The sequence below is a fragment of the Canis lupus genome, chromosome 4, assembly GCF_048164855.1.
Source record: "Canis lupus baileyi chromosome 4, mCanLup2.hap1, whole genome shotgun sequence".
NCBI classification, from domain to species: Eukaryota; Metazoa; Chordata; class Mammalia; order Carnivora; family Canidae; genus Canis; species Canis lupus.
The window spans coordinates 74,321,546-74,346,975 of NC_132841.1; the positions used below are offsets into that span (position 1 = coordinate 74,321,546).

General features: G+C 42.7%; 1 protein-coding gene and 1 long non-coding RNA gene across 24 annotated transcripts in view; one reads left to right on the forward strand and one right to left on the reverse strand.

Annotated features, from left to right (window-relative positions):
* RAI14 (retinoic acid induced 14) overlaps nucleotides 1-25,430 on the reverse strand; it is a 138,391-nt gene that overhangs the window by 86,026 nt on the left and 26,935 nt on the right. The window contains exon 2 of one of the 17 annotated variants that reach the window (XM_072824942.1): nucleotides 4,450-4,537. The exons of the other annotated variants lie outside the window; for them this stretch is intronic. Coding sequence (XP_072681043.1) covers nucleotides 4,450-4,514 — 65 coding nt within the window. The 5' untranslated portion in view covers nucleotides 4,515-4,537. The remainder of the gene's footprint in view (nucleotides 1-4,449; nucleotides 4,538-25,430) is intronic. 17 annotated transcript variants of the gene reach the window in all.
* LOC140632672 (uncharacterized) lies at nucleotides 368-25,113 on the forward strand. Of its 7 annotated transcripts, none has more exons than XR_012030297.1 (5): nucleotides 368-572; nucleotides 11,450-12,992; nucleotides 14,101-14,195; nucleotides 14,730-14,796; nucleotides 17,133-17,913. It is a non-coding gene; the product is annotated as an uncharacterized lncRNA (long non-coding RNA). The 7 variants fall into 7 exon arrangements; XR_012030299.1 differs by having other exon boundaries at nucleotides 14,135-14,195; XR_012030296.1 differs by lacking the exon at nucleotides 14,730-14,796 and having other exon boundaries at nucleotides 14,045-14,195.

Consider the following 25,430-nt stretch of genomic DNA (forward strand, 5'->3'; position numbering starts at 1 on the left):
TTATATTTTTTTAAAAATGGCACTTAGGAAGATTTCTGGTCCCATCTGCTCTTCCAGAACTTTGCCTTCTGCATCAAGAGGCAGAGTCTAGGACACCTGGGTGGCTCAGCGGTTGAGCATCTGCCTTTGGCTCAGGGCATGATCCCGGGGTCGAGGGATCGAGTCTCTCTCTCTCTCTCTCTCTCTCTGTGTCTCTCTCATGAATAAATAAATAAAGTCTTATAAAAAAACAAAAAAAAACAAAAACGAGGCAGAGCCTATTTCTCCTCCCCTTGAATCTGGACAGGACTTTGTGACAGTTTCAACCAATAGAATGTGGGAGAAATAACACCATGTAACTCCCAGGGTTAGGTCACAAAGGGTGACATGGTTTCTGTCTGGTTCTCTCTCAGGATGTTCTCTTGGAACCCAGCTACTACACTGTGAGGAAGCCCAGGCCACGTGAAGGGATACTAATGTTCTGGCCAAAAGCCTCAGCTTAAGGTCTCAGATGAGAAGGAGCATCAACTGCCAGGCAAAGAGTGAGTGAGCCGCCAGTGATGCTCACCCATGTAACCCCATCCAGAGAAACTGTGAGTGTAATAAATATTTGTGTCATGCCACTAAAATCGGTTGCCACTCATTACAACAGACCAAATAACTGGAATGTACAACACAGCTCAAAGTTAATACCCAGAGGCAGAAAAAAATTATGTGATTTTAGCCACTTCTGGCCTTGGATCTGTCCTGGGAATAGGGAAGCATAGGCAGGAGGGGAAACAAACACTCAAGGGCCATCCTCCCTGTATCAGGTAGCCCGTGAGGCACCAGAAAACTTCAAAACTTCAATTCTTCCAAAAACCTGTGAGGTTTAAGTGTGATGTCCATTTAAAGATGGGGAAGCAGGGACATAGGAAGTTTTAGTAACTTATCCAGGAATCACAGGGAAAGTGGTAGAGCTGGAAGTCTAAACCTGTCATCATCTGTCTGACTCAAACCTTTCTACTCTCCTGGTAGAGCTCCACCTGGGGGCTTTAGCCCTAGTATGAGGGGGAGAGAGGGATTTTGTTCAACTGGGTGAGGAGAGAGACAAATCCCATTAATCCATGAGCTCTAGTCAGTGTGTGTAATATGCCCCCTGCCACACACAATTTTCAAGTACAGTAAATTCCAGAATTACAATTCAAATGCATCTCACATATTACTGATCTTGGTTTTGATTATGATCTTGATTATACATCTTCTCAACCAACAGATAATAAAATAGTTGCTAGAAGTTAAAGGTTCATGAACTGTCTGTCTATATATATTAGAAGAGGGTTTTCACGCCTAAAAGTGTTGGGAACCACCAACTACATAGTGTGTGATCACCATTCATGCCTGGTAAAGTGGATAACTGTGTTACCACAGGAAAACAGTTGTGAAGGACCAACTGAAGGACCAACATTCCATCTGTGTTTATTTAATAAAGGTGGTTACCAAGGGATCACTCCTAAATAGTAGGCTTTGAGAGGAGAGGTCCCCTCAGCCATAACTCATTAATTTGCTAATTGCTCTTCCCGGTGAGAATGGGCCAGCATTCATCTTTAGCTAATGGTGATGTGTGCGCCTTTCCACTTTGCACCCATGGCAGCAAGTGACAGGAATGGCGGGCAGAGAAGAATGAGCCTTTCTCTGTCTGCTCCCTGCCCTGCTTCTGTCCTTCAGGATATCCTACTAGGCCAGCATTCACTTCCTGCAGTGTTGGAAGGAGGTGGTGATGGGAACAACGTCATTAGCCATCAGGAATGTAGAGCCAGTTCACTGCCCTCCCTGAGAAACGGGAGCCAGCTCTGTTCAGATCTGTGCTGAAGAGGCAAGAATCCTGGTACTTAAGGTTCCTAGAAAAACCTCCTTCAACAAAAGATGCACAACTCTCCCAGAGTCCTCTGCTCTCACATTCGCAGGCAGCCTAGTAAAATGCACCAGGCCACTCATGGCCTGACTCAAGGGGCATGCCTGGGTTAAGGGGGGCTGGGGTGGAGGGGGAATAAGCTCCCTTCCCAGGGCTGCTCCTCAGTGGCACTTACCAGAGTTCACACCCTTAAGAAAACCTGGCTGGGGGGGGATCCTTGGGTGGCTCAGCAGTTTAGCGCCTGCCTTCAGCCCAGGGCGTGCTCCTGGAGTCCCGGGATCAGGTCCCACATCAGGCTCCTTGTATGGAGCCTGCTTCTCCCTCTGCCTGTATCTCTGCCTCTCTCTGTGTGTGTCTCTCATGAATAAATAAATAAAATCTTTAAAAAAAAAAAAAAAAAAGAAAACCTGGCTGGGGATGCAAGTCCTACCCCTAGGCTCCTCTCCTGACACCACTGAGCTCTGAAATCACTGCATTCCATAAGGACTTTTTTTTTTTTTTCTCCTCCAAATGGGGGAGTAAAAGGAGGGGGATTAAAATATCTACTGAAGTTGGTTTGTGGCAAAACAATGAAGAAATCCCAACTCATAAAACAACATTAAAATTGCACCTAGATTTTTTAAGTCTCTGTGCCAATATACTAAAACCCATGATTTCTACTTGCAAGGTTGTTCGGCTCTGGGTAAATGGGGAAAGAAAAAAATAAGAAATGTGCTTTTAAAGCTCTTAAATCTTCTTAATTTTAGGCACGTACACAATAAAGATACTCTTTTGGGTAACTCTAAAATATATAGTCTAAAAAATGACCCACCAAGTAACCCCTGTTTAATTCATAAGTGAAGGAAATGTCTTTCATCTTATTAAGTGCACGAGTGGAATCCATTACACAACCACACAATAAATGTACAACTTTAAGAGTCACACACTGGCCACAGCCAGTCAGAGAACAATTTTCCCGACCCTGGAGAGGAAGCATCGCACCAATTACAAGAAATATGTGGTTGGGCACAGGAGAAGGAGGAAGCTCCCCCTCTTGTTCCCTAGAACTTTACCAACCTCTCAGCCATGGAGAAAGGCTGAAGAGAGCAACTCTCATGGATGACATCTGGTCCAACTGGGCTTTCTCTCTTTCCTTTTAAAGAAAAGGGGCCCAGAAAAGAGGAGGAAGTGGAAGGGTACAAAAAGTGGGCGAGTAGATATTATAAGAAATTAACCCCAAATTTATAATTAGCTGTCCACAGGAGAAAGACTGCTGACCATTCTCAGTCTTCCCTGAATGGCAGCAGAAATGCTAACCCAAGGAGGTACAAGGGGGTGGCCCCAGTGGAACCAGTAATGGCCAAGGAGTCCCTGCCTCACCTGGGTTATCGTCCAAATTCCCACTTCTCTCAAAAGATGGGGGCATGTGAATCCACCCATGCTTATCCTTTAATACCTATGCCTTTCTAGGGTGCCTGGGTGGCTCACTGGGTTATGCATCTGACTCTTGATTCCAGCTCAGGTCACGATCTCAGGGTCAGGAGTCTGGGTTGCACTGAGCACAGAGCCCACAGGCAATTCTCCATGTCCCTCCCCCTTCTCCCCTACCCGTGGGGCACTGATGCAGTCGCTCAAAAGCAAAACAAAACACAAAACAAACACACTATGCCTTTCCTGTAATACAGAATAGCTGCTTATTTGTCTCATCCTTTGCCACAAACAACTCCAGATGTATGTTATCAGGCCTTTCCAAGGTCAGAGTTCTTTATGGATTTCAAATTCCTAGAGGACAGGAAATACGGTTGTTTTTCTTGTACTGAACTGCAACTATCCAAATGCTGCATATAAATACATAAATTTCTACCAGGAAGTCCCTTTAAATTAAAAAAAAAAAAAAGTCCTCATTTCCTTTACAGTGTCTGGCCTCATAAGAATTCTGGGGAGATTGATAAAAAAGATCCTAATTTATTAACTGAGGTAATAAACTCACCCATTTAGTCACTGATTCAACAAAGATTTATTGAGCACCTCTTATGTGCCAGGCTGGGGATTCAGGCAGTGAACTAGCCAAAGTCTAGGTCCTCAAAGGGCTGCTGCTCTAGGGGAAGAAACAGGTCATAAACACATAGATGTATCACAAATAAACAAATATTATGTCAACGGTAATATGCGTTTAATAAGTTAAAGTGAGGATAAGAAGTGACAATTTTATACGGGGAAGTGGGAGCATCAAGGAAGACGTCACTAAGGTCTGAGGCAAGGGAGCCCTGAAGATGTCTGGAAACAGCATTCCGGGCTGGAAACAGCACGGAAATGCAAATGAGTGTGTTCACCTGCCAAACACACCACAGGGGGGACTGGAGGGGGGGCGGGGCGGGGGGTGCTTGTGGACCTGGGAGGGGAAGCCACTGAAGGACTCTGGACACCGTAGTGACCAAAAGGATCACTTAAGCCACTGGGAGCAAGAGGAGAAGCAGAGAGGCTCAATCCTGGTAAGACAGGGGCATTGCCTGGCCCAGGTGCTAAGAGGACAACGAGGGACAGTTTGTGGACCTATTCCGAAGATAAAACTCCTAGGCTTTGATGATGGGACAGACCTTAGGCAGTGGACACAGACAGGCCTGGCGTTGAATCCCAACTCCGCCACCTTGGGGGAAAGCATCAACTTCCCTGGGTCTTAGTCTTCTGTAAAATGGAGACAATACCACTGTCACCCCACAGGTTTAAACGTGCTATAGAGAAGCACCTCTTGCAATATCTAGATACTACTTTTTTGGGGATAAAAAAAAATCCTCTTTTATTTCTGACTAACTCAAATAACCCCTGACCCCTATGACACAACCTTCTCGCAGGGACATGTCAGGAGAGTCTTCGGGGTCCTAAGGTCCCCTTCTCTGATTTACTCTTCCTTTGATGGCCAGAGCTGACTTTCGTTACATGTTTATCCTTCCAGCCCAGCAGTTGTTTTCAGGGTTGGGTTATTTCACTTCTAATCTTAATAGAATCAGCAACCGCCGTCCATGCCCCTTATCAGAGAGTTGGACAGAAGCGGTAAGGGAAAACCAGAATCCTGGGGCTAAGAATTTCTGACAATGCCAGGAAGGTATTTGGAATAGTATTTCTCACTGCATATTCAAGATTTCTGCTCTTGTACTCAACAAGAGGGCTAATTATCATCATATATTACTAGGTCTTAAAGCTGGGAGTTCTTGCCTCCTTTCCTGTCCAATAATTATAGTTAGGCTGATATTTCTAACTTATGTCTACATATGAGCAAGATCATATGACCTTGAGTCTAGCAAGAAGTGAAACCACTCAGCCCTGAAAACTCAAAGAGTAAATCACTCTCTCTTCTTGGCTGGAATGCCCAGTAGACAGTACATATACTTAATGGTATTCTCTCCACTTCCCCATCCCAATGATCCCAATGCCACATTTACATTGTTTCCTCCCTAAAAATCTGAAATTATTTTGCCAATCTCTTCTGTGTGTAATGTGACTTAACAGTAGCTCTAAAGTACATTGGGTGGAGGAATAGAAACCATTAAGTAGAGGCTTAAAATGACATTAATGGATGCTTTAAAATGATAGAGAAATCTGATAATAGAGCCTTTAGAGTAGAAACTTAGAAATCTAGTTGAAGAATTCAAACACAGTTTTAATAGAATTATAACTCATTACTCAAAAAGAAAAGAACACTCAAATAGAGCAAAATAGATCAGAAGAGTAGGATCATCTCAGGAAATTACACCAAGAGAAAACATCTAAACTTTCCCATTAAACAGACCCTTGATGAAAAAAAGAAGTCAAGCCTGAGGGTGTTCCTTTTTTAAAGTTTTATGTTTGGGAAGTGCCTTGGTGGCTCAGTTGGTTTCAGCTCAGTTCATGATCTCAGGGTCGTGGGATCGAGCCCTGCATCAGGCTTCAAACTAAACATGGGAGTCTGCTTGTACCTCTCCCTCTGCTGTGCCCCCCCCCCCATTCACATTTGTGCTCTCTCATATAAATAAAGTCTTAAAAAAAAAGTTTTATTTAAACACCGGTATTAGAAAATACTTCTTTGCAGTGTCTTTGTGTATGATATTTTCAGAAAACAATGCATTCACATAAGCCCTCTGCTCTTATGAATAGAAATAGAACAGCCAGAGTTCACAATGCACCAAAATACACCCATCATGTCCTTTATCCTCATGATGACCCAAAAGGCAGACACAGAGATGTGAAGTCACAAAGTCAACTTTACTGCAGTACTTGTGGCCAAAACCCATTAGCTCCAATTGCTATTCTCACTGCCCCTTCCTTAAGGCATGAACCACAGGTCAAACCCGATCCTGCCACCCCTTACTTACCAAAAGAATCAACTTTTCCCCCTCTTGCCTCTTATTACCATTTGCCTCTATTTAATAGAATGGAATTATCCATTATCTTTTCACTCTTTCCCACATGGATGTCCAAAGGGTTTCCAAGTCTACTTCGAACACGCCTCTTTAATCTACCTGGGTCTTTCTGTCCACATGTGGCCTTCTTTTCCCTTAGTCGTTTATCCCTTCTCACCTAAATAACCACCTGCTAACCCATTCTCCCAGGGGCCAGACCTACTACCCATCCCTCCTCACCTACACTACCCACATTAAATTTTCTAAAGGCAAGAGCCCAGACACATTACTTAAAAGCCTTTTATGACTTCCTAAAAAACTAAATACAATCCCTTCATTCCAGGACTCCCGGAGCTAGATGCCCCCAAGTCATTTTCTCCCCCAGTTGTCCCACAAGACCACCTCCCTACAGACAGACTGGACCACAGGGGACACATCTTGTGCGTTCCACCTCCACACCCCTTTGGGAAGGCTAGAGTTGATTCTGTCAGGAATGACCTCAGTCCTGCCTCTCTGGGAATTCTCCCCATCTGGCAAGATCCTTCCATTAGTGAGTCTGTCCTTCACCTTCCCAACCCCTCCATGTCACCCTTCTCATGTATGGATCCAGGACCTTGCATCCAAGGTACTAAATATGTATTCTTACAAGATTTATGTGATCTCCCCCAATAAAGCTGCATTTCTCCAGGTTCTGTTCCTCAAGGTACATACTCCATGGTTTTACAGTAAAAAATACTATCATGCCACCCACCCACCCACCCACACCTTTCCCTCCACATACAACCTTCCCTTCTTAATCACAATATACACTAACACCTCAAAGGGGACTGAATCATCCTATAATAAACCTAAACCTTTTCTAAACTTTAAACAAGGAAACTTTTCTTGCTTATAAATCTGTTAATATCCAGCAGGCCCGCTTGGAGAAATCAACCTAAAGCAGCTGAAGCAACATCCTATGCATAACTAAGTGCCCAGTAAATAACATATGTAAGATATTTTATAGTTTATATCTTACAGTATACTTTTGACACATTATTACAACTGAGCTCCCTTAATACACAGACTCCTAAGTAGGAAAATATAAAGAATGGAAAATCTCACTGTCTTGCTTTCCTCCAATCCCCTCTACTTCTCACTCAACATTCCTTCATTCATGCATGAAATCAGGTGAAAACTCCTCTTTTTCAGTTAGTGTGAGACACTAGGCATACAAGGTGACTCAATGTATTCTTCCCACAAAGGGACTTGTTCCACCCTCTTGGAACTGAAAGGGTCCTTAACTGTCCTCACTGGGGGAAGGAAGGTGGGTTTTAGGGTCAGGAAATCTATCTTGAAGACACAGAGAAATTAGGTCACTTGAATAATGAGTTTAGCTTTAAGGAAACTCAAAGTTCCAAACAGAGCTATATCAATAAGGATTAGGTCTGACCTCATATGAAAGAAAACCTCAAATGACAGTGGCTTAAACAAGACAAGTATAAACTGAGTATAAATGTACAAACAGAGTCTGAGAAGAGCCCAGAGCTGACATGATAGGCCCAAGGACTCCTGAGATTAAGGCTCCTTCTATCTGTTCCATCAACCTAATACAAGGTTTCCATCTTTAAGATCACCTCAGGGCCCAAGATGGCAGCTGGAATGCTAACCATCAAGTACTCATCCCAAAGAGAAGAAGAAAAAGATGATGGAATAGGCACAAAAAAAAAAAAAAAAAAAAAAAAATGTGTAGCTTTCAGCAGTGTGGTAAGATCCCTTTCTGGAGCCATTCTCCAGTCCTCCATGTCATTCTCATTGACCAGGACCCAGTGACATAGCCAAAACCAGTTCAAAGAAGTTTGAGAAATATGGTCTTTTAGCTGAGCATGGCTGCATCCCCATTTTTTTAAATGGAATTCTATTACTAAGAACGAACAGGAGAAAAGATATCGGATAGTCTACTAGAAATCTCTGCCATAAGGGAAAAGATGTTCAATCCTACTACCTTCAAACGCTAATCAGAAGTCATTTAGCCCCGTGTTTCTCAAGCCCACTCACTGATAAGAATCACTCACAGGGGATGGGTGGTGAAGGGGTGGGAGAGGAGATCCTCATTGAAATATGGATTCCCAGGCTCCACCCAGACCTACTGAACCAGAATCTCCAGGGAGAGGATTTGGGGATCTCTGTTTTTAGCAAGCACTCTAGGTGATTTTTATCATCAAGCAGGTATGGGAAACAATGAAATCTAATCTTCCAGCCAATTTGGCAGTCTCAGCAAATTCCTGAGCCTTGGGGCCTTGGAGACAGTCCGTCCATCCTTGAGCAGCAAGAGACACGGAAGTTCTTTCTCATACTGAGGCAATTTCTATCAGAGGGCCTACCCCATGGGAAGAGACCAAGGGTGCCTCACCATAAAGGAATTACAAAAGCAATCAAGAATCAAGCAACCAAGTGCTTTAACGAGCCAGTGCTGTCACATGAATAAATTTGCTCATGTAAAATCAGTCCATTTCCTTACAAAAGCTTTAGGATGACTGTTTTCTAATTTTTTCACCTTATTTTACCAACTAGGACAGGAGTTTGAGAAATGTTAGTGTCTCTCAGGCTCCTTAGACATACCGTACCCCATGGTACATCAGGGAGCATTCCAACAGGGCTGCCTGAGGTTGGCTGAAGGCCTTTAGCCTGTGGGTAGAAGGGTTTCTCTCTGAGGATTAAAGTTTAAAGCTATAGATGAAAGGTACAGTGTCCTTGGTAACATTTAGAAGTCAACTGTGTTGTACTATTTTGCTGTCCATTGCGATGTCTTTCCTCCAAACAAAGGTACTGAGGACATGTTAGTTATTGGATTCCAACCATCCTACCAGCTCTGAAACCCAGGGGGATCTAAGGACAAATGTGATGGATCAACTCTAGGACTGTAAGGGATTTTGATTTCATTTTTTTTCTCACCCAGGCTAATGCTGAGAAAATCGGTGGTTGGGGGAGGGCTTAATTATATCAGAAACTTGCTTATATCTGGCATGACCTTTCCATGGGAGATTCCAAACTTATTTTTTGATGTTTATGAGTGAAGAATTAAACCCTCAGGAGGTCATGAATTAAAGATGAAACATATTAAAGGGAGATTGTTTTTCACCAACTGGCGTTATATTTTGAATTATGTTCTCCAAAAAAGATAAGAAGTCCTAACCTCCAAGACCTCAGAAAGTGATCTTATATGGAAGTAGGGTCTTTGCAGGGGAAGTTAAAACAAGGTCAGTAGGGTAGGTGTTATTCTAATGACTGGTATCCTTAAAAGGAAAATCTGGACAAAGACAGGCACAGGTAGATGGAGGACTGGAGTGAGGCATCTACACAACAGACTGCTGCTCACTACCAGAAGCCAGGAGAACTTGAGGAAAACAGGTTTCAGAGGGAACACAGCCCTGCCCACACCTTGATTTCAGACTTCTAGCCTCCAGAAGTTGGTTAGTGGGGATGCCTTTCCTTGTCAAGGTCAAATTTGATATCTCTGGTTTAAGACTGAAGATATTTGCCTACACAACTCTGCATGCAGAACAACAGAACTGCAAATGCAAGACCACTTGAAAATAATTTTAGCACAGGCTTTAAATTTGCATTTACTTTCTCCAAGATGGTCTGAAACCCAGGGTCCTCCACTTATTATCAATGGGGCGGTTGGTATTCTGATGTCTCTCAGATCAGGAGTATCTACAATACTGCTTCCTTACTACATGACTGCTTGTTATCCTAGATTGGTGGTTCTAAACACCTTCCACTCAGGACAGTCTTCAAAGGAGCCTTAAAAATACTCAGACCTTGGATTCAGTTGGTTTGGGGCTGGGTGGGATGAAGAGCAGTAACAGGGTTTCGTTTTGTTTTTTTAACTCCCCAGGTAATTTTAACACGCAAAGGGACTCAAGAACAACCGCCCAAGACTATATTGGTAAAAGTCTTTTTTTTGTTCTGTTTTTTTGTTTTTTAGCAAACAATAGAGAGGAGGGCTAACCCTCTAACTCAGAAATACTAGGGAAACTCATCGTCTGTGAAACTGACATTAAGTAGCCATTGACTTTGAAAGCTGACTTTAGAAATCAAATTTCTATATGACTAATTGTTCCATCACTATTTGATGGGGAATGTTTTAACTAAATGACTCCACACAGGCCCTCAGGCATCTAGTTTTATCTGTGGCATAACAGTCATTTATATTCAATCTTACCCCTCCATAGTTTTAACAGAATGTAAAATCTTGTTTAAAAAAAAAAAAACAAACACAAAAACAGCTACTGATATTTTCACTATCGCAACTTGGTGAAAAATCCAAACAGCTGCACCCAAAGATACCCACTACCAATGAATAGGTTCTAAATAAATTTCAGACAAGTTTTTCTGTTTTGGTAAAAAGGGCAAGATAATTACTTGATGTTCAACAGCTGACATGATTATATGGTCAGAACTCTGCAGACTTCTTAAAAACACTGGAATTTCTTTCTTAGCCATTTCATCACTTTAAATATGGTTCTAAAGAATATATTAAATTACATCTTTGGGACACCTGGGTGGTTCAGCGGTTGAGCGTCTGCCTTCTGCTCAGGGTGTGATCCCAGGTCTTGGGGTCAAGTCCCACATCAGGTTCCCTGCAGGGAGCCTGTTTCTCCCCCTACCTATGTCTCTGCCTCTCTTCTGTGTCTCTCATGAATAAATAAATCAAGTCTTTAAAAAATAAAAAATAATAAATTATATCTTCAATTATATGTAGGTAAAACTCAGAAGGCAGCTTTTTTTATGCCACCTAATTTCGTGACAAGCTAACTTTTCCTTTCTCCACTTCAGAAACCAAACAAATTTGTCAATACAGTAGACAAAAAAGACATCAAGGGCCTTTTGCTTCCTTCCTTTCTCTTTCTCTCTTCCTGCCTCTACCTCAATCTCTCTTCTCTTGACATTTGTTCAAAGCTCTGATTTTCCCCTTGGACAGAAGGTCAGAGACAGGGATTTCCTGTCTACTACAGCTCTGCTTTGGGCTTAAGGAAATGTAAAAAAAAGACCTGCACATTTCAAAGAAGGTCATTAGAACCTCTATATACAATAGGATCACGTTCTTTCCTCCCTGTTTGTCCTTCATCAGTAGAGATTACAAGAAATGTCATGGGCAAGAGGAAGGCTACACTTTGACTAGGTACCAAGGGAGCCTTGAACAGACTCCAATTAAGAAGTGTATTCTTTTTTCCAGATGCCCGTGGGACTTTGCACAACTCCAGTAAAAATAAATGTACTGCTTTCGGACTCCATTACAGAAGCAATTACCAGTGGACACAGAGACAGATGGGAGCAGAGGGGGTTAGAAAGAGACCTGGACAGGAAATACAGAACTTTAAAGCTTAATGAGACTTTGGAGAGCATCTTATTTTACCCATGTGGAAACCCAGGGAAGGACACTGATTTGCAGGAGCCTCACACATGTCTTGGCAGAGCGAAGATCAGTAAACGTGGCCACAGAACCGCCTGCCAAGTCTTGACGCCATCCGGAAGAAATCATAAGACGTTGAGCCAGCCTCTTTGCCTCTCTGGCCTCATGTTTTACGTATTTATCATGTCTTAATACGCTGTAATGGATGGGGGGCGGTGAAAGCTGGAGGTCCTGATTGAGTTACTGCCTCTTGTTAAAAAGATGAGAAGTTTTCCTGGAGTGAAAAGAGGATAGTTCTCACGAAATGCAATCCACAGCACAGAGTTCAAGGTCAAAGAACCACATGTGGCAGATCCAGAGGGACACAAGCATTAACCTCTGCGCCTGTAAGATGGCATAGATAACCTGGCCTTTCAAGCTGAGAAAAACACTCCTGATGTAAAAGGAGCCAGCGAGAGTACACGACACGGATCAGGAGTAAAGAGCTTAACAGTACTCTGTGATATAGCATCATGGACAATAGGCCCAACACCAACGCAACGATATTCTGAAATGAAAAATTCCTTCCGTGAATCTAGAACTCCATGCCTCAAGTATCATCTTTAAAATGTCAACATAGTGTCTAAATACCAGCTTCAAATCCATTACTCAGCCAGAGATATTTCGAGTAACGGCCCATCAAATATGGGCAAAGTCCTATAAAGGCAGAAAAAAAAATCCTTAAGTGACATTGTATTTATGTTTACTTTATCAGGAATCTCATTGTGTCCAGTTTAATGAGTAACTTTTAATATGGGAAGATATATACATTCCATGGGTCCCATAAAACCAAGGCTGCTGAAGTGGGCGATTTAACATTTCAAGGAAAAGTATGAATTATGTGAAGGTCAAGTCCCGTTTTTAAGTATATTAGGAGGCATAACAAAAATAAGGAAGTGGTTATAAATCTGAGTTCCAAGAATGGTAACTCCCTTGTATGGACAGAGAAAAACAGTGGAACAGAACAATGACATTCCTTTGCTGCAAGAACACTTAAGCAGAAAAAAAACACACAAGGGCCAGAATCACAACATTAAAAAAATGCATGTCATTGAGATGCTCCATATTGAAATGAGTGTTGTTCAACCAGCAGCTACAGTTCAAACTCCCCTTAAGTTCAGATGGCCAATGGTAGGATATCACTTATTTAAATACAGAGGTTGTTTGCACACATCGCAAGAAACAAAGGAAAGTGGCTATATGGACTGGTGCACAGGGCAGGCTCTACACGGGCTGGTCAGCTCCAAGGATGAAGACAAGGACCCAGCAGTGCTGAGGCAAAGCGATAACTTAGATGACCAGTCTCAGTTCACTTCCAGCCTTACAGGTGTGAGTCAATTTTCTGTTTTCTTGTCAGGGTCTAATACAGTGCTCTCCAACAGAAACAGAATGTTAGCCACATTTTATATTTTTTGATAGCCACATTTTTAAAAATTAAAACAGATGAAATTAGCCACCTTTGATAGAACCCAGTAAAACCAAAGTATTATGATTTCAGCATGAAATCAATGTGAAAGCTATTAACGGAATAGTTTACATTCTTCTTTTTCATGCCACGCCATCAAAATCTTGCACATTCATAGGAAGTACATCTCAATTCCATTGCTACATTTTTATCAGAAATACTTGACATGCATTTACAGTTCATGAAATTTACACTCAAACCAAATTCACATACTCCAGTTGTGCCAATCATAATTAAGTTTTCCAATATCAAAGAAAACCCACAAGTTTTCCAATATCTGAATGGAGTACTCTAAAATTTAAATTTATTAAAATAAATAATATTGGGAGCTCCTGGGTAGCTCAGTACATTAAGTGTCTGCCTTCCACTCAGGTCATGATCCCGGGGTCCTGGGATCCAGCCCCGCATGGGGCTCCTTTGCTCAGTGAGGAGCCTGGTTCTCCCTCTGCCTGCCGCTCCCCTTGCTTATGCTCTCTGTCAAATAAATAAATACAATCTTTAAAATAAATAAAATTTAAAATTTGCTTTGTTAGGCAAGCTACATTTCAAGTGGTTAACAGACACATGTGTAGGTAGCACAAGTGTGTGTGTAGCACAAGTGGGTAGCACAAGTGTGTGTGTCCCACCGTCAGAGGAGTCATTTGTTTCCAACTTCCCACGAAAGAGAAGTCAGGCAGTCAAACAAACTCAGTCCATAGGAAGATAAACATAATTTCCTCATGATCTCTAGCTTACGAAATATAGAAAAGAAAGAAATGTTATCTCTTTAAAAATTAGATAGAGGAAATCTGTAACTGAGGACAGAAAGTATTTGGGAATTGGAAGGGAGTATCTTGTGCATCTTTATCCTATTTATTCTTCACAGTGCCCTAGGAGGGAGGTATTTTTCTAAAATTCCCATTTTTACTAAATAGGAAACAGTGGGGCACACAGAATTTGAGCTTAACTAATGAATGAAACAAACTCTTAGGAGACACTTTCTGGATTTTGTTCACAAAACCCAGCCCAGCCGTCAAGTAATTCTGGATGCTGCAGGAGGTCAGAAGACAGACAAAGCACATCGCTGTGAGTATGCACCTACACACTCTCTGTTTTTATTGAAAGTGTCATAATCTATAAATCCTTCATTTGAAGTGGTCATACAATGTTCTCTCATAGGACAAAGAACCTAGAGATGGATCCTAGTGATAAGCAGTTACAAAAGCTTTCCAGGCGACTGTCCTGTATAGGGAGGTTAATAAGTACAGAGCCAGATTAGACCTAATCTCCAGTTGGCACCAGAATCACCCCACAAGGGCTAGGGAGGGCTTGGCTGGGCCCTACTCCTATTTTTTTTTTTTTTAAGATTTTATTTATTTATTCATGAGAGACAGTGAGAGAGAGAGAGAGAGAGAGAGAGAGAGAGAGAGACAGGTAGAAGGAGAAGCAGGTTCCATGCAGGGAGCCCGATGTGGGACCCGATCCCCGGTCTCCAGGATCACACCTGGGCTGAAGGTAGTGCCAAACCACTGAGCCACCTGGGCTGCCCCTGGGCCCTACTCCTAGAATAACTAGGTAGGTAGATCCAGGGTAAACCTAAGAATGTGCATTTCTAACAAGGTCCACAGGATCGCTGATGGTCTCAGCATCACACTCGGAGAATGACAGAACTATAGGAAAGATCCAGGTACTTAAATGAAAAGAACCACCACAAAGTCTCTTAAGAACCTTCTTGGGTTAGGGCAATTTACTAGGCTTGTGACTAGATGCTAGGGGCCTACAGAGTCACTGCTGGGATGTGAGATGTGCTGGATGCCACAGGCAGTAGCCTCCTCTTACTTTCAGCTCAGAAGATGCAAAAACGTAGAGCTAGAGCCTTTTTACCCAAGCTACTGATACTGAAACCCCCTCACGTGTATGGGTTCTTCCAAGGCCTTGAAATATGCTTACACACTTACACACACACAACCTCTTGGCACTTTTTTTAAAACAAGGACTGTCATAGATTTTTATATAAACTGCAGGCTCCCCAAAACTTGCATCTGCCCTTGGAGATCTCTTATCCCTGTTCATATCCTTCAGATTTCTTTTTCTAGGGAGAGAAAAACATTAAAATTTTTAAACATCACAAATAGGTTTAGCACTTGCTTTTATCCTTTAATAAGAACATATGAAACTGCTTTAGTAGATTTCTGCAACTTTTTAATGGCTTTGTATTATGTACTCTAAAAATACACTCACCCAGTTGTTTTATTATAATACATAAGTGATTTCCAGTTTTTATAGATGTAAAAGCATTGCCCTGGTGAATATCCTCAAAGCTAAATATTTTTGCCCTTCTCTATTTCCTCAATATCCCTCTAAGTAGAAGTGTTGATACGTACCATATGCATTTGTTTTTCCTTTGTTGTAATTATGTCATATAATTTTGTAACTCAAATCTCTCTCCACTTAATTTATCATATGCACTTTCCCAGTCGCTACATAATTTAAGCTTAACACTTTTAAAGACTCTAGGACATTCCTCTTCATTGATGTAAAGTAATGTATTTGCCTACTCCTGCAAAATATGGGTTACTCTCCATTTTTTCCTTAATATAAATAACACTACCAAAATACTTCCAACTCAACATTTTAGAAGACTTCCTTCACATAGTTTCCCTTCAGCAGGCCAAAAATTGTAACAAGAACTAACCAATGGTATCGTTTACAAAACACAGGTTTGTGGTAGAAAAGTGAAATGTGTAAGCAGAGTTCACAATGGGCCTGAAAGAACCAGAAACTCAAAGATAAGGAACAGTCACTACATTCTACTTGGGGTCAAAATAGGAGACCTGTGTCTGTCTCGAGGGCTTACTTAACCCTTTCTGAAGAATTCTTTCAAAGCTAGGAGTAAGCCTGCCCAGAATCTTTTTTGACAAATGTTAGCAAAGTGACTCCAAAATTGAGTCACTGGCCCATAAAATTGAATAATAACCCCAGCATCTTTTAAATGAAGTCGAAATAGCTGCCCCATCATAACCAGGGCCCAAGCACTGTTTTATTTCTAGTAACAAGTAGCCCTGTTCTCAAGAATACTCGAGCTCTCTAGTGACCAAAGAGACACAGATGCCAGTCAGGAAATTGGGTTTAAATTGGGGTAATTTCTGCCTATGGAACACAGGCTAGCTAATTAGCCTGCGCCCAAGCTGGTCTCGTTAGTGTAGCTCTCAAAGCACTGGAGCTAATGAGCTCCGGCTACAAAATCATTTCATAGTTTAGGTACCAAACAGGTACACGAATGCGTCGTATAGAGCAAGCCAGGTCCTCCGATGATCCTCGTTAACATCACATAATACAGCCAAAGTAGTGGAGAGGACATTCAGACCATACTAGAGGGAACCCATCCAGAAAAATCCTCCTGCTTTTGTTTCTGGTCCATGATGTGCAGAGAGTAGTAAATACTGAGCTAAGTGGGGCCAGAGGCATGAGCAGTGACGATGAACTGTATCTTATTTTCATGTTGCTCTTAATCATTCATTCGACACAGTGCCTGGTTACCTAGAACCGGGTCACATGCTGCAGACCAAGCAGGGACCATGATCTCATCCTAGCATGACCCTGACTGCCACCTGCCACTCAGATCCACAGGTTCGCCGTGGGCGAAGGGCAGAGGTGGCTTTACACTCGAGAAGGCAGGAATCTACAGCACCAGGCTCCCACTCCGGTGGGACTTAACTCCCTGAGTGCTCGCTCACCAGAGCTTACAAAACCACCCCCCCTTCCCACTATCGGCAGAGCACCGCCCAGGCCCCAACACCCGTCCCAGTGCCCAAGCCACCACTCGGGACAACTGTGCCCCAGACCTTCCCAAGCACTACCAACCTGGTCTGAGTCATGTCCTTTGCTATTTTCCCACCAGAAAACAGTACAAACATCCCTTAAGTCTCAGAGTCCAATTTGCATTTGAGATCCTCCCCTCCCCGCCCCTCTCCCTCCACCAGAACAGGTCTAACCACTTCGCTTTCCACGTTCTCCACCCAGCTCTTATCTCTGGCACTGAAGGCTTTCGAACTAATCCCGTGCATCTGGCTAGCTGGCTTCACTGGGACGTGTTTTGGTCAAAGTTTACCCATGATTATCGCCTGTCAGTTGCCACTGGAAAATTGTAAAGGAGAATCTGAAATGCAACCACAGGCCTTCACTTGGCTGCCTGGAATCGTGGTTTGGCTTTCATCTCTGGCAGCCACACCTGCACACAGCAGGGGCAGCAACCTGAGACACAGGTGCAGGTGTGGCTCCTGCAGGCTGGCATCCATCCCCCCTCCTCCCCACCAATGCACGTCCCGGCTCCTACTTTCCCCTCTGTGATGTGGACAGAGGTGTTAGGAACTGAATCACCGGCACCCCTCACAACTGTTTGGAAGCAGGGTCCTGGCAGACATCAGTAGTTAGGGGGAAGTCATTCTGGAGGAAGGTGGGCCCCTAACCCAACAGGACTGCTGTCCTTACAAAGGGCGGACATGCGGACAGAGAGACCCACACAGGGAGCACTCCACGGGATGCTGAAGACACAGGCAAGCCAAGGAACACCAGCAAGCAACCAGGGGCGTGCACAGGGGCCCGGAATAGATTCTCCTGCGTGCCTCCCACCTTGAGCTCAGCTGTCCATCCCCCAGAACTGTGCAAACAATGCATCTTGATTGCTTAAAACACTCCAGCCGTACAACTTTGGTAACACAGGGCTAGCAAGCTCGCGCAGCACGTTACAACGTCACGGTTGTCTCTTCTCTAAAATGAGGATAAGCATGGTTGTTCTCTAATAAAGAGGAATAAATCACAAGCGGTTAAGTTGCTTAGATAATGCCTGACATGGAAGTGGATTTTAATGTTAAGTAAGCAGTTCCCATTTTTTCTAAATCAAGTAGGTTTTTGTGTGTGTGTGTGAAGTTTCCTACCATCTCTTTTCACCAAACAGAATCGTGAAATGCAAGTACAGCACTAAGCCCACACCAGATCTCTCAGGAGATGCGGGGCACTCGTATCTGGCTGGCAGGCCCAGAACAGGGTGTGGCGCTGGCGCGAGAGCAGGAACCCAGATTTCCTCCCTGCTCCTCACGGACACCTACACAAAGCACCACATCCCGCCCCACCCCCGCAGCACCCCCACCCCAGCCTTGGCCCCAGCCCTGATCCTCTTCTCCAGTTGGTCTCTCAAAACCCCCACCGTCCTTCCACCCAAAAATGCAATCTTCCCCCAAAATGCAACCTTCTTTAGCCTCAGCCTTCAGTTTCACACCTGCCCATCCCGCCCCACCCGGACTCCCAGCTTTCAGGGCCATCCATCCCTCCTGTCATCTGAGTATCAGATGACTTTATTTCCCATTCTTTTCTTTCTTTTTAAGATTTTATTTATTCATGAAAGACACACAGAGAGAGGCAGAGACACAGGCAGAGGCAGAAGCAGGCTTCCTGCGGGGAACCTGATGCAGGACTTGATCCCAGGACCCTGGGATCATGACCTGAGCCAAAGGCAGATGCTCAACCACTGAGCCACCCAGGGGCCCCTATTTCCCATTCTTCATCCACGTTCATCCCTTTCTTCAGTTAGCACCCCATCCCCACCAGACTGCTTTCCTCTGGTAATCCTACCGTAATCCTACCGTAATCAAGAAGCCCAACCCCAAATTCACCTCCTCTATGAGACTCCTGTGGCATTTACCACCTGCACTCCTGACACCGCAGTGAACAACACAAGCCTCACACAGCTGTATCTGTTTCACACATGAGTCCTAGCAGCTTCTGGAGAGTCAACTTCTGAGACTATTTATTCATCACATACTACAGAACACCTACTGATACCAGGCACTGGGTATGCTGTTATCAGCAATCATTTATTGGGAATTTACTACATGCCAGATTTTATCTTAACCCTCATGATGATGCTAAGGGAGGTGCTGGCATCACCCTGGTTTACAGATAAAGCCAAAGATCAGAGAAATTACATAACTTGCCCAATATCACACAGGCAGTAAGAAACACAACTGGGACAAAACAGAAAATAGGATTGAGAAACAACATGACAGGTCAGCTATAACCAGACACACAGAACATGGATTAGGACATTGTCCATTTGGAAGGATGTCAATAGTTATTACACAGATATATAGCACTGTGTATATCTGTGTACACACATACACACACACATCCAAATGGACAATGACAATGCCTTAATCCATATTATTTGGGATCTGGTTCTATAGATATATAAAATATATATATATATATCCATATAGATCTGGATCTCTGAAGGCAGAGCTATCCAATACTTTAATGAATTAGAGGCATGTCTACCAAGTTTGTAGATTATGCGATTATAAGAATGTGTGATTTATGTGAAGAATGTGTGAACTCAGTGTGGTTATAAGGATCAGAATTTAAAATGATGCAAAAACTAGAGCAACAGATTTACCAAACAAAATAAAATTTAACTGGGATAAATATAGTGCCCTGAACTTGGGTTCAAATATCCAAGAGAACAAGCACACGAAGAGAAAGAAATGGCTTTGCAAGCAAAAGTAGAAAAGAATAAAAAAAAAAAGAAAAAAGAAAAAAAAAGATAGGAATCAAGAAGGGAATGTGGCTGCAGAAAAAAATATGATCTTAGGTCATATCAAGAAAGTTCTATGTCTGCAAAATAGAAATGCCACTATTTTGAGTTCTTGTGGAACAAATCTCAAGTTCTGCTCAGAATTCTAAGCCCCACAGTTTGAGATTCAAAGTGGCATATATGGTGAGAGGAAATTAATCAGTACAAGAATCCTCAGATTTTCAGTTTCATAAACTGCATGTTCACTGAATACAGACATTCAGTGTAACCTAAATTTAGGTTTATAATGTGTAATTATAGGCTGACATCATCCCAAACTTTCCTATGAAGGTGTGGATCAGGTCTTGACAGTTCCCATCCATGTAAGTAATCCCAAAATGATGGTTATAAAATAGTATACTTGATCAGGCCTCTGTTAATCCCCTATCTTATCAAGGCTGGTCACCCAACATATTAATAGACTCAAAAGAAAAAAATCTGATTGATAAACTAATGTCATTAGCTGGTACCACTCATGGCAGTTTTCTTTTCTACATGGAAAAGGCATTTGATTTCCCTGAAACGGCATGTTGCAATAGTCTTGCACCAACAGGACAATGGGGGAATTGGTCAGTAGCAACCACTAGTCCTTTCTGGGGTGAGAATAATCAAAACTCAGAACGTTTGGCACACTTCTATCATTCAACTCCCAAACAAGGTTCACCATGGAAATCACCTGCAGCTAAGTATCTTAGTTTTCTGGGGCTGCCACCAAAAGGTACCCCAAACAGGATGGCTTCAATGACAGTTTATTGTCTTCTGTTCTGGAGGCTGGAGGGCAAGGTGTCAGCAGGGTTGGCTCCTTCTGAGGGCTGTAAAGGCAAATCTGTTCATGCCTCACTTCAGGTGGTTTGCTGGCAATCTCTGGCATTCCTTGCCTTTTCAATGCATCTTCCACATCTCTGCCTTCACAGTCATATGCACCCTCCCTAGGTCCTTCAGTTTTCCCTCTGTGTCCAAATTTTTGCTTTTGATAAGGACGCCAGTCATACTGGATTATAGCCTACCCCAATGACCTCATTTTTTAAATAATTTGATTACCTCTCTGAAGATCCTATTTCCAAATAAGGTCACTCTCTGAGATACTGGAGGTTAGGACTTCAGTGTTTTTTTTTTTTGTTTTTGTTTTGCTTTTTGTTTTGTTTTTTTTTGGTGAGAGGGGAGGTAGAAGGCAGGCAACTCAACCATAGCACTGAGTTCATTTTCTTCAGTGTCCGTTCCCCTCACCTCTCTGGATTTAGCTGGTTTTGTAGCTGCCAACTAGATGACATGTCCCCTGCCTCCCTTGCAGCTAGGTAGGGGCATGTGACTATGCCCTAGTCAGTTCCACATGAAGGCAATGATTTGTGCACCTTTAGGGTCACAGCCTTCAAAAAGGAAAATGCTTGTGCTCCATTCTCACTCTATTTAAGTCTTACAAAGCCAGAAAAATATGCAACATGAGCAACACCCTAGACCAGCACTATCCAAAAAAAATTATAACACAAGACTTTAAAGTTTCCAGGAGCCATATTTAGAAAATAAAAAGGAACAGATGAAATGGATTTTAATATATTTAATCCAATATGCCCAGAATATTGGCACATTAGTTGTATAATTATGGAAAAATAATTATTAAGGAAGGAGCTATTTTACATTCTTTCTCTGGTACTAAGCCTTTGAAGTCTGGTGTGTATTTTACATGCACAGAATAGCTCAATTTGGACTAGCCACATCTCAAATGGTTAAGAGCCACATGTGGCAAATGGCTACTGTAATGCACAGCGTAGCTCTGGAGGGTAGCAAAAGGACATCGTCAAAAGACCTGGGTCCTTAGATGAGTCTATGGAGAGCTATCCTGCTGGCCCTGGAGTACTTGTAACTTTAACTTAAGAAAACAATCTCTAGCTCATTTGATTTCAGAGTATTTTGCTATAACAGCTTATCCCACATCATAATAAATGTCCACTGGACCTCACAGAAAGACCGTGGAGCTTCTCAGTTATGAAACAACCCGCCAAAGAATGGACAGCTCCATGAATTCACATGGACTCCTATGAAAGACCCACCAAAAAAGTAGCCCCAGTTCCAAAAGTCACCATAGCAACATCCTCAGCATTTGGGAAATACATCTCAGAATAAACCCATCCAAGGAGAACATGTGGTTCTTCAGACATTTTCTTGTTCAAGTCCCACATTATAAATCCTTTCATCTCCCAGCCTATAAGACAGCCCAGGGGAAAAAGCTGGAGGGAGAGATCATCAGATCATTTGGCCTCCCAAGAAAATAAAAATGAAGCCCTTTCAGACAGTACTTTCCAAAAAGTTAAAATAGTTTTCATTAATGGAATAAAAACTACCCTAATAATTGGACAATCAAGCTGATCACAACATGCTGACTTTCCTTGTTTAAGAGGAGGTAGGGACTCAAACAAAAGCAAAGTCAAGGCTAATGGCCTCATCTTTATAGATATTCTGGGCCTTTAGCTAATGCGGACCCCAAGTGTCACATAAATGAAAATAACCCCCTCTATACAGCAAAGATCTTTGGATGGAAACTCAACTGAAAAGCACCACAGGGTGAATCCAAAAGCAATTCCTATTTCACTCTCCAGGAGAAGTTACATACAAGAATTTGTCACACACAAAAAAATCAAGGTCATCAAGAATTCTAAATGATTAGGTAATTAATTCAGAATACAGTGATAAGGAGTAATAACCTAGATGATTCACTGCTTATGTAGACATTCAGATTTCCCCAAGTTTAGGGGCCAGGTTCTGAGTTTCATGTTTGTCTCCAGCCGCATCTGGAATGGATCAGGTTTAACCAAGAGTTCCTGGAGTTCTAGTCTGGGGTAGCTAGAATGAAGCTGTGATCCAGTAGGCAGCAATGAGGCTCTATTTAGAAACAGATGGATTTTGTTTTTAGAGATAGACATTTTTATCGGCTCCAGTAGAAGAGCAGAACTAGCATCAGTTCGCTCTTGCTTTAGAAGTTTAGGCCTTAGTGTATTTGCCTCCCAGAAAACAACCCAAGATTTTCCCAGATCCTCCTCTGCCACAGGAAGGACACCAATGTTGGTGAGCTCTGTCACTATAGAGCGTGTTCGTATCACGCAGGACCATTGCCTGGGCCTTTGTGCTGAGGGCAACAGAGCAGAAGGTATCTTGTGTGGTTTAAAGCTTTAGAATTTAGGAACGAGAATGCCCTGTGTCAGCAAGTATGTGCAGGGGTCGACAGTGCAAGCTTTGGTGGCAAAAAAAAAAAAAAAAAAAAAAAAACCAGCCACCCAGGATTCGGATCTCTCTGCCCTTCATCAAATGCGGGACTTTGGGCAAGCTACTTAACTTCCCTTGCCCTTAACTTCTTCCTCTGTAAAATGTTTTTAGGACAACTGGAAAGAGTTTGGGAAGCATTACATGATACAGAGCAGGTGGGGGGCTTGGTACAGTGCCTGGCACGGAGCATCATTCAATAAATGAGAACTTATTTTTGCTGCAGTAGGTCAGTGGCCAATGTTTAGTGTCTTGCTCTTCATATTATATGTTGGATTAAAAAATTGTGATACTCTGGCCTTCCTCTATCAGACAGTGAAAATCGTCCACAAGAAATAATGGTACTAAGATCATGAGTGTGCATGCTTTGGGAGCTGGGGGGGCGGGGGGCAGCAAAGCTTCAGAGAAACTTCTCTCAGATGGAAAAGCAAGGAGGTATGCTTTGGGTTGATTCGTGTTCCACTGCCCCCACTTCCCCAATCTCCCACCTGAACTGGTTAGTTCAAGTCTGAAGCATCTCAGAATATGACCCAATCCGGAGATGGGGTCTTTACAGAGGTGGGTAATCAAGTCAAAATGAGATCACTAGGGTGGGCCCTAATCCAACAGAATCGTGTCCTTATAAAAAAGTGGAAATTTGGACACACACATACATACAGAGAGAATGCCAGGTGAAGGAGAAGGCGGAGATCAGGCGATGCATCTATCAGCCAGTGAGTGCCAGAAAACCAGGAGAAGCCAGGAGAAGCTTGGAGGGCTTTGCCCCTTCACAGCCCTCTCAGGAACCAGCCCTGCAGACACCCTGAGCTCAAACTTGTAACCTCCAGAATTGAGAAGCTATACATTTCACTTGTTCAAGCCACTGGGTCTGTGTTCATGGCCACCCCAGGAAACTAATACAAGGAGAAATCAGACAGTGGGCAGATTCCCCATTCAGGAGGGCTGACAAGACCTGGAAAATATGGAGGAGGACACAAACCTGACCGAATTTCTCTCCAGAAGTTTACAAGAGTCTCATACCTCCACCCAAAAAGGTCATCTCTGATGTACTTTGACATTATGTGTACTAAATAAAAGAGGCTTAGCTTTACAATAGATTTGGCCAAGATTCTTCTGTCAACAGAGAGACTTGGATTTTAAATATTCCCTGTGTGTGTGTTGTGGGGCAGGGGGGAAGGAGACTTGGGCATCTGTAAAAACCTTATTATAAATGACCAAAAACTCCTTGGAAAAAAAATACCTTGGCAGAGATATGGATTATCGACCTTCCCAAGAGTAGTTCTCTCAACGGGCAACAAATTCAAACTCCTGTCTGAGCAGGATGTGTCTGGTTCCTCAAGATTCACAGGGTGTGTACATTTCTTTGGCTGAAAGCTACAATCCTTAGTAGCCGCTACCTAAAAAAATACCACCAATTGAATATTTCATGGAGCCAGCCATTTTGAACTGGCTGCCCTGATTTTTTTTTTTTTTTAATGGAATGTCCACTGCTTCCCTAGTACAATGAAAAACATAATTGGGAACAAATCTTTCATAAAATTAAACACACACCCACAATGTAAACTCTGAAGGCCTCAATCATGTTTGAGAGGCATTTCTCAAGATTTGTTACAAAGATCTTTCAACCCCATTTCCCATCCCTCAGCCTCCACCCATTCCACTCAAGGCACTAAAAATTGGCATTTACAAAGAAATTCCAGAAGTCTGAGCGTTTTATTAACAAAGGGAAATCCCAACCTTCTTGGCCTCATTTCTCATGATGACAGCTCATTTTTCCATTTGGAACCATGTACTGGTTGCCGCAAATATTTAAAGAGGTAGAGAAGCCACTTTCAAACTATGGTCATAAAAGATATAAATACTGAGGATTTAAAACTCTGTCCTCATTTTATAAGCATAAAAGTCAAGTATATCCATTTTTAAAACCAGGATGAAAATTTATAGTGTTTTTATTAAAAGACTCAGCCATGCCATCCATGGGCTCTCTCCTGGGCTCTTAAGTATTACCATTTTGCATGTCAAGGGCAAGTTTCTGAAACTGAGCCTCCCCGCTGTGCTACATGGCTGGCTCCCCAGCATCATCCTCTCCTGCTTTCCCAACCAGGGATCCAAATCCTCAAGGCCTGGGAAGAAGCACCACCTATGGAAAGCTCCCTCAATTTCTCCCATTTCCAGCAACTGAACCCCTCTGAAAATTGGCATCATTTATCATCTAAACCCTGCAATTTAACAACTGTTTGTACCATCATTGTGGAAGGCCCCCTTTACTCTCTCTATTATACATGATTTGTGTTTTGCCTTGGTTATTTCCTGTGCCCAGTTTTTCTCCTCCCGTCTTGGTTTGTGAGCTTGTTAGACAAGAACTACACCTCACATTTCTCCTATATGCTCTCTGGTAGCTAACCCAAGTTTAAGGATGCCCCAAATAAAGTTATACA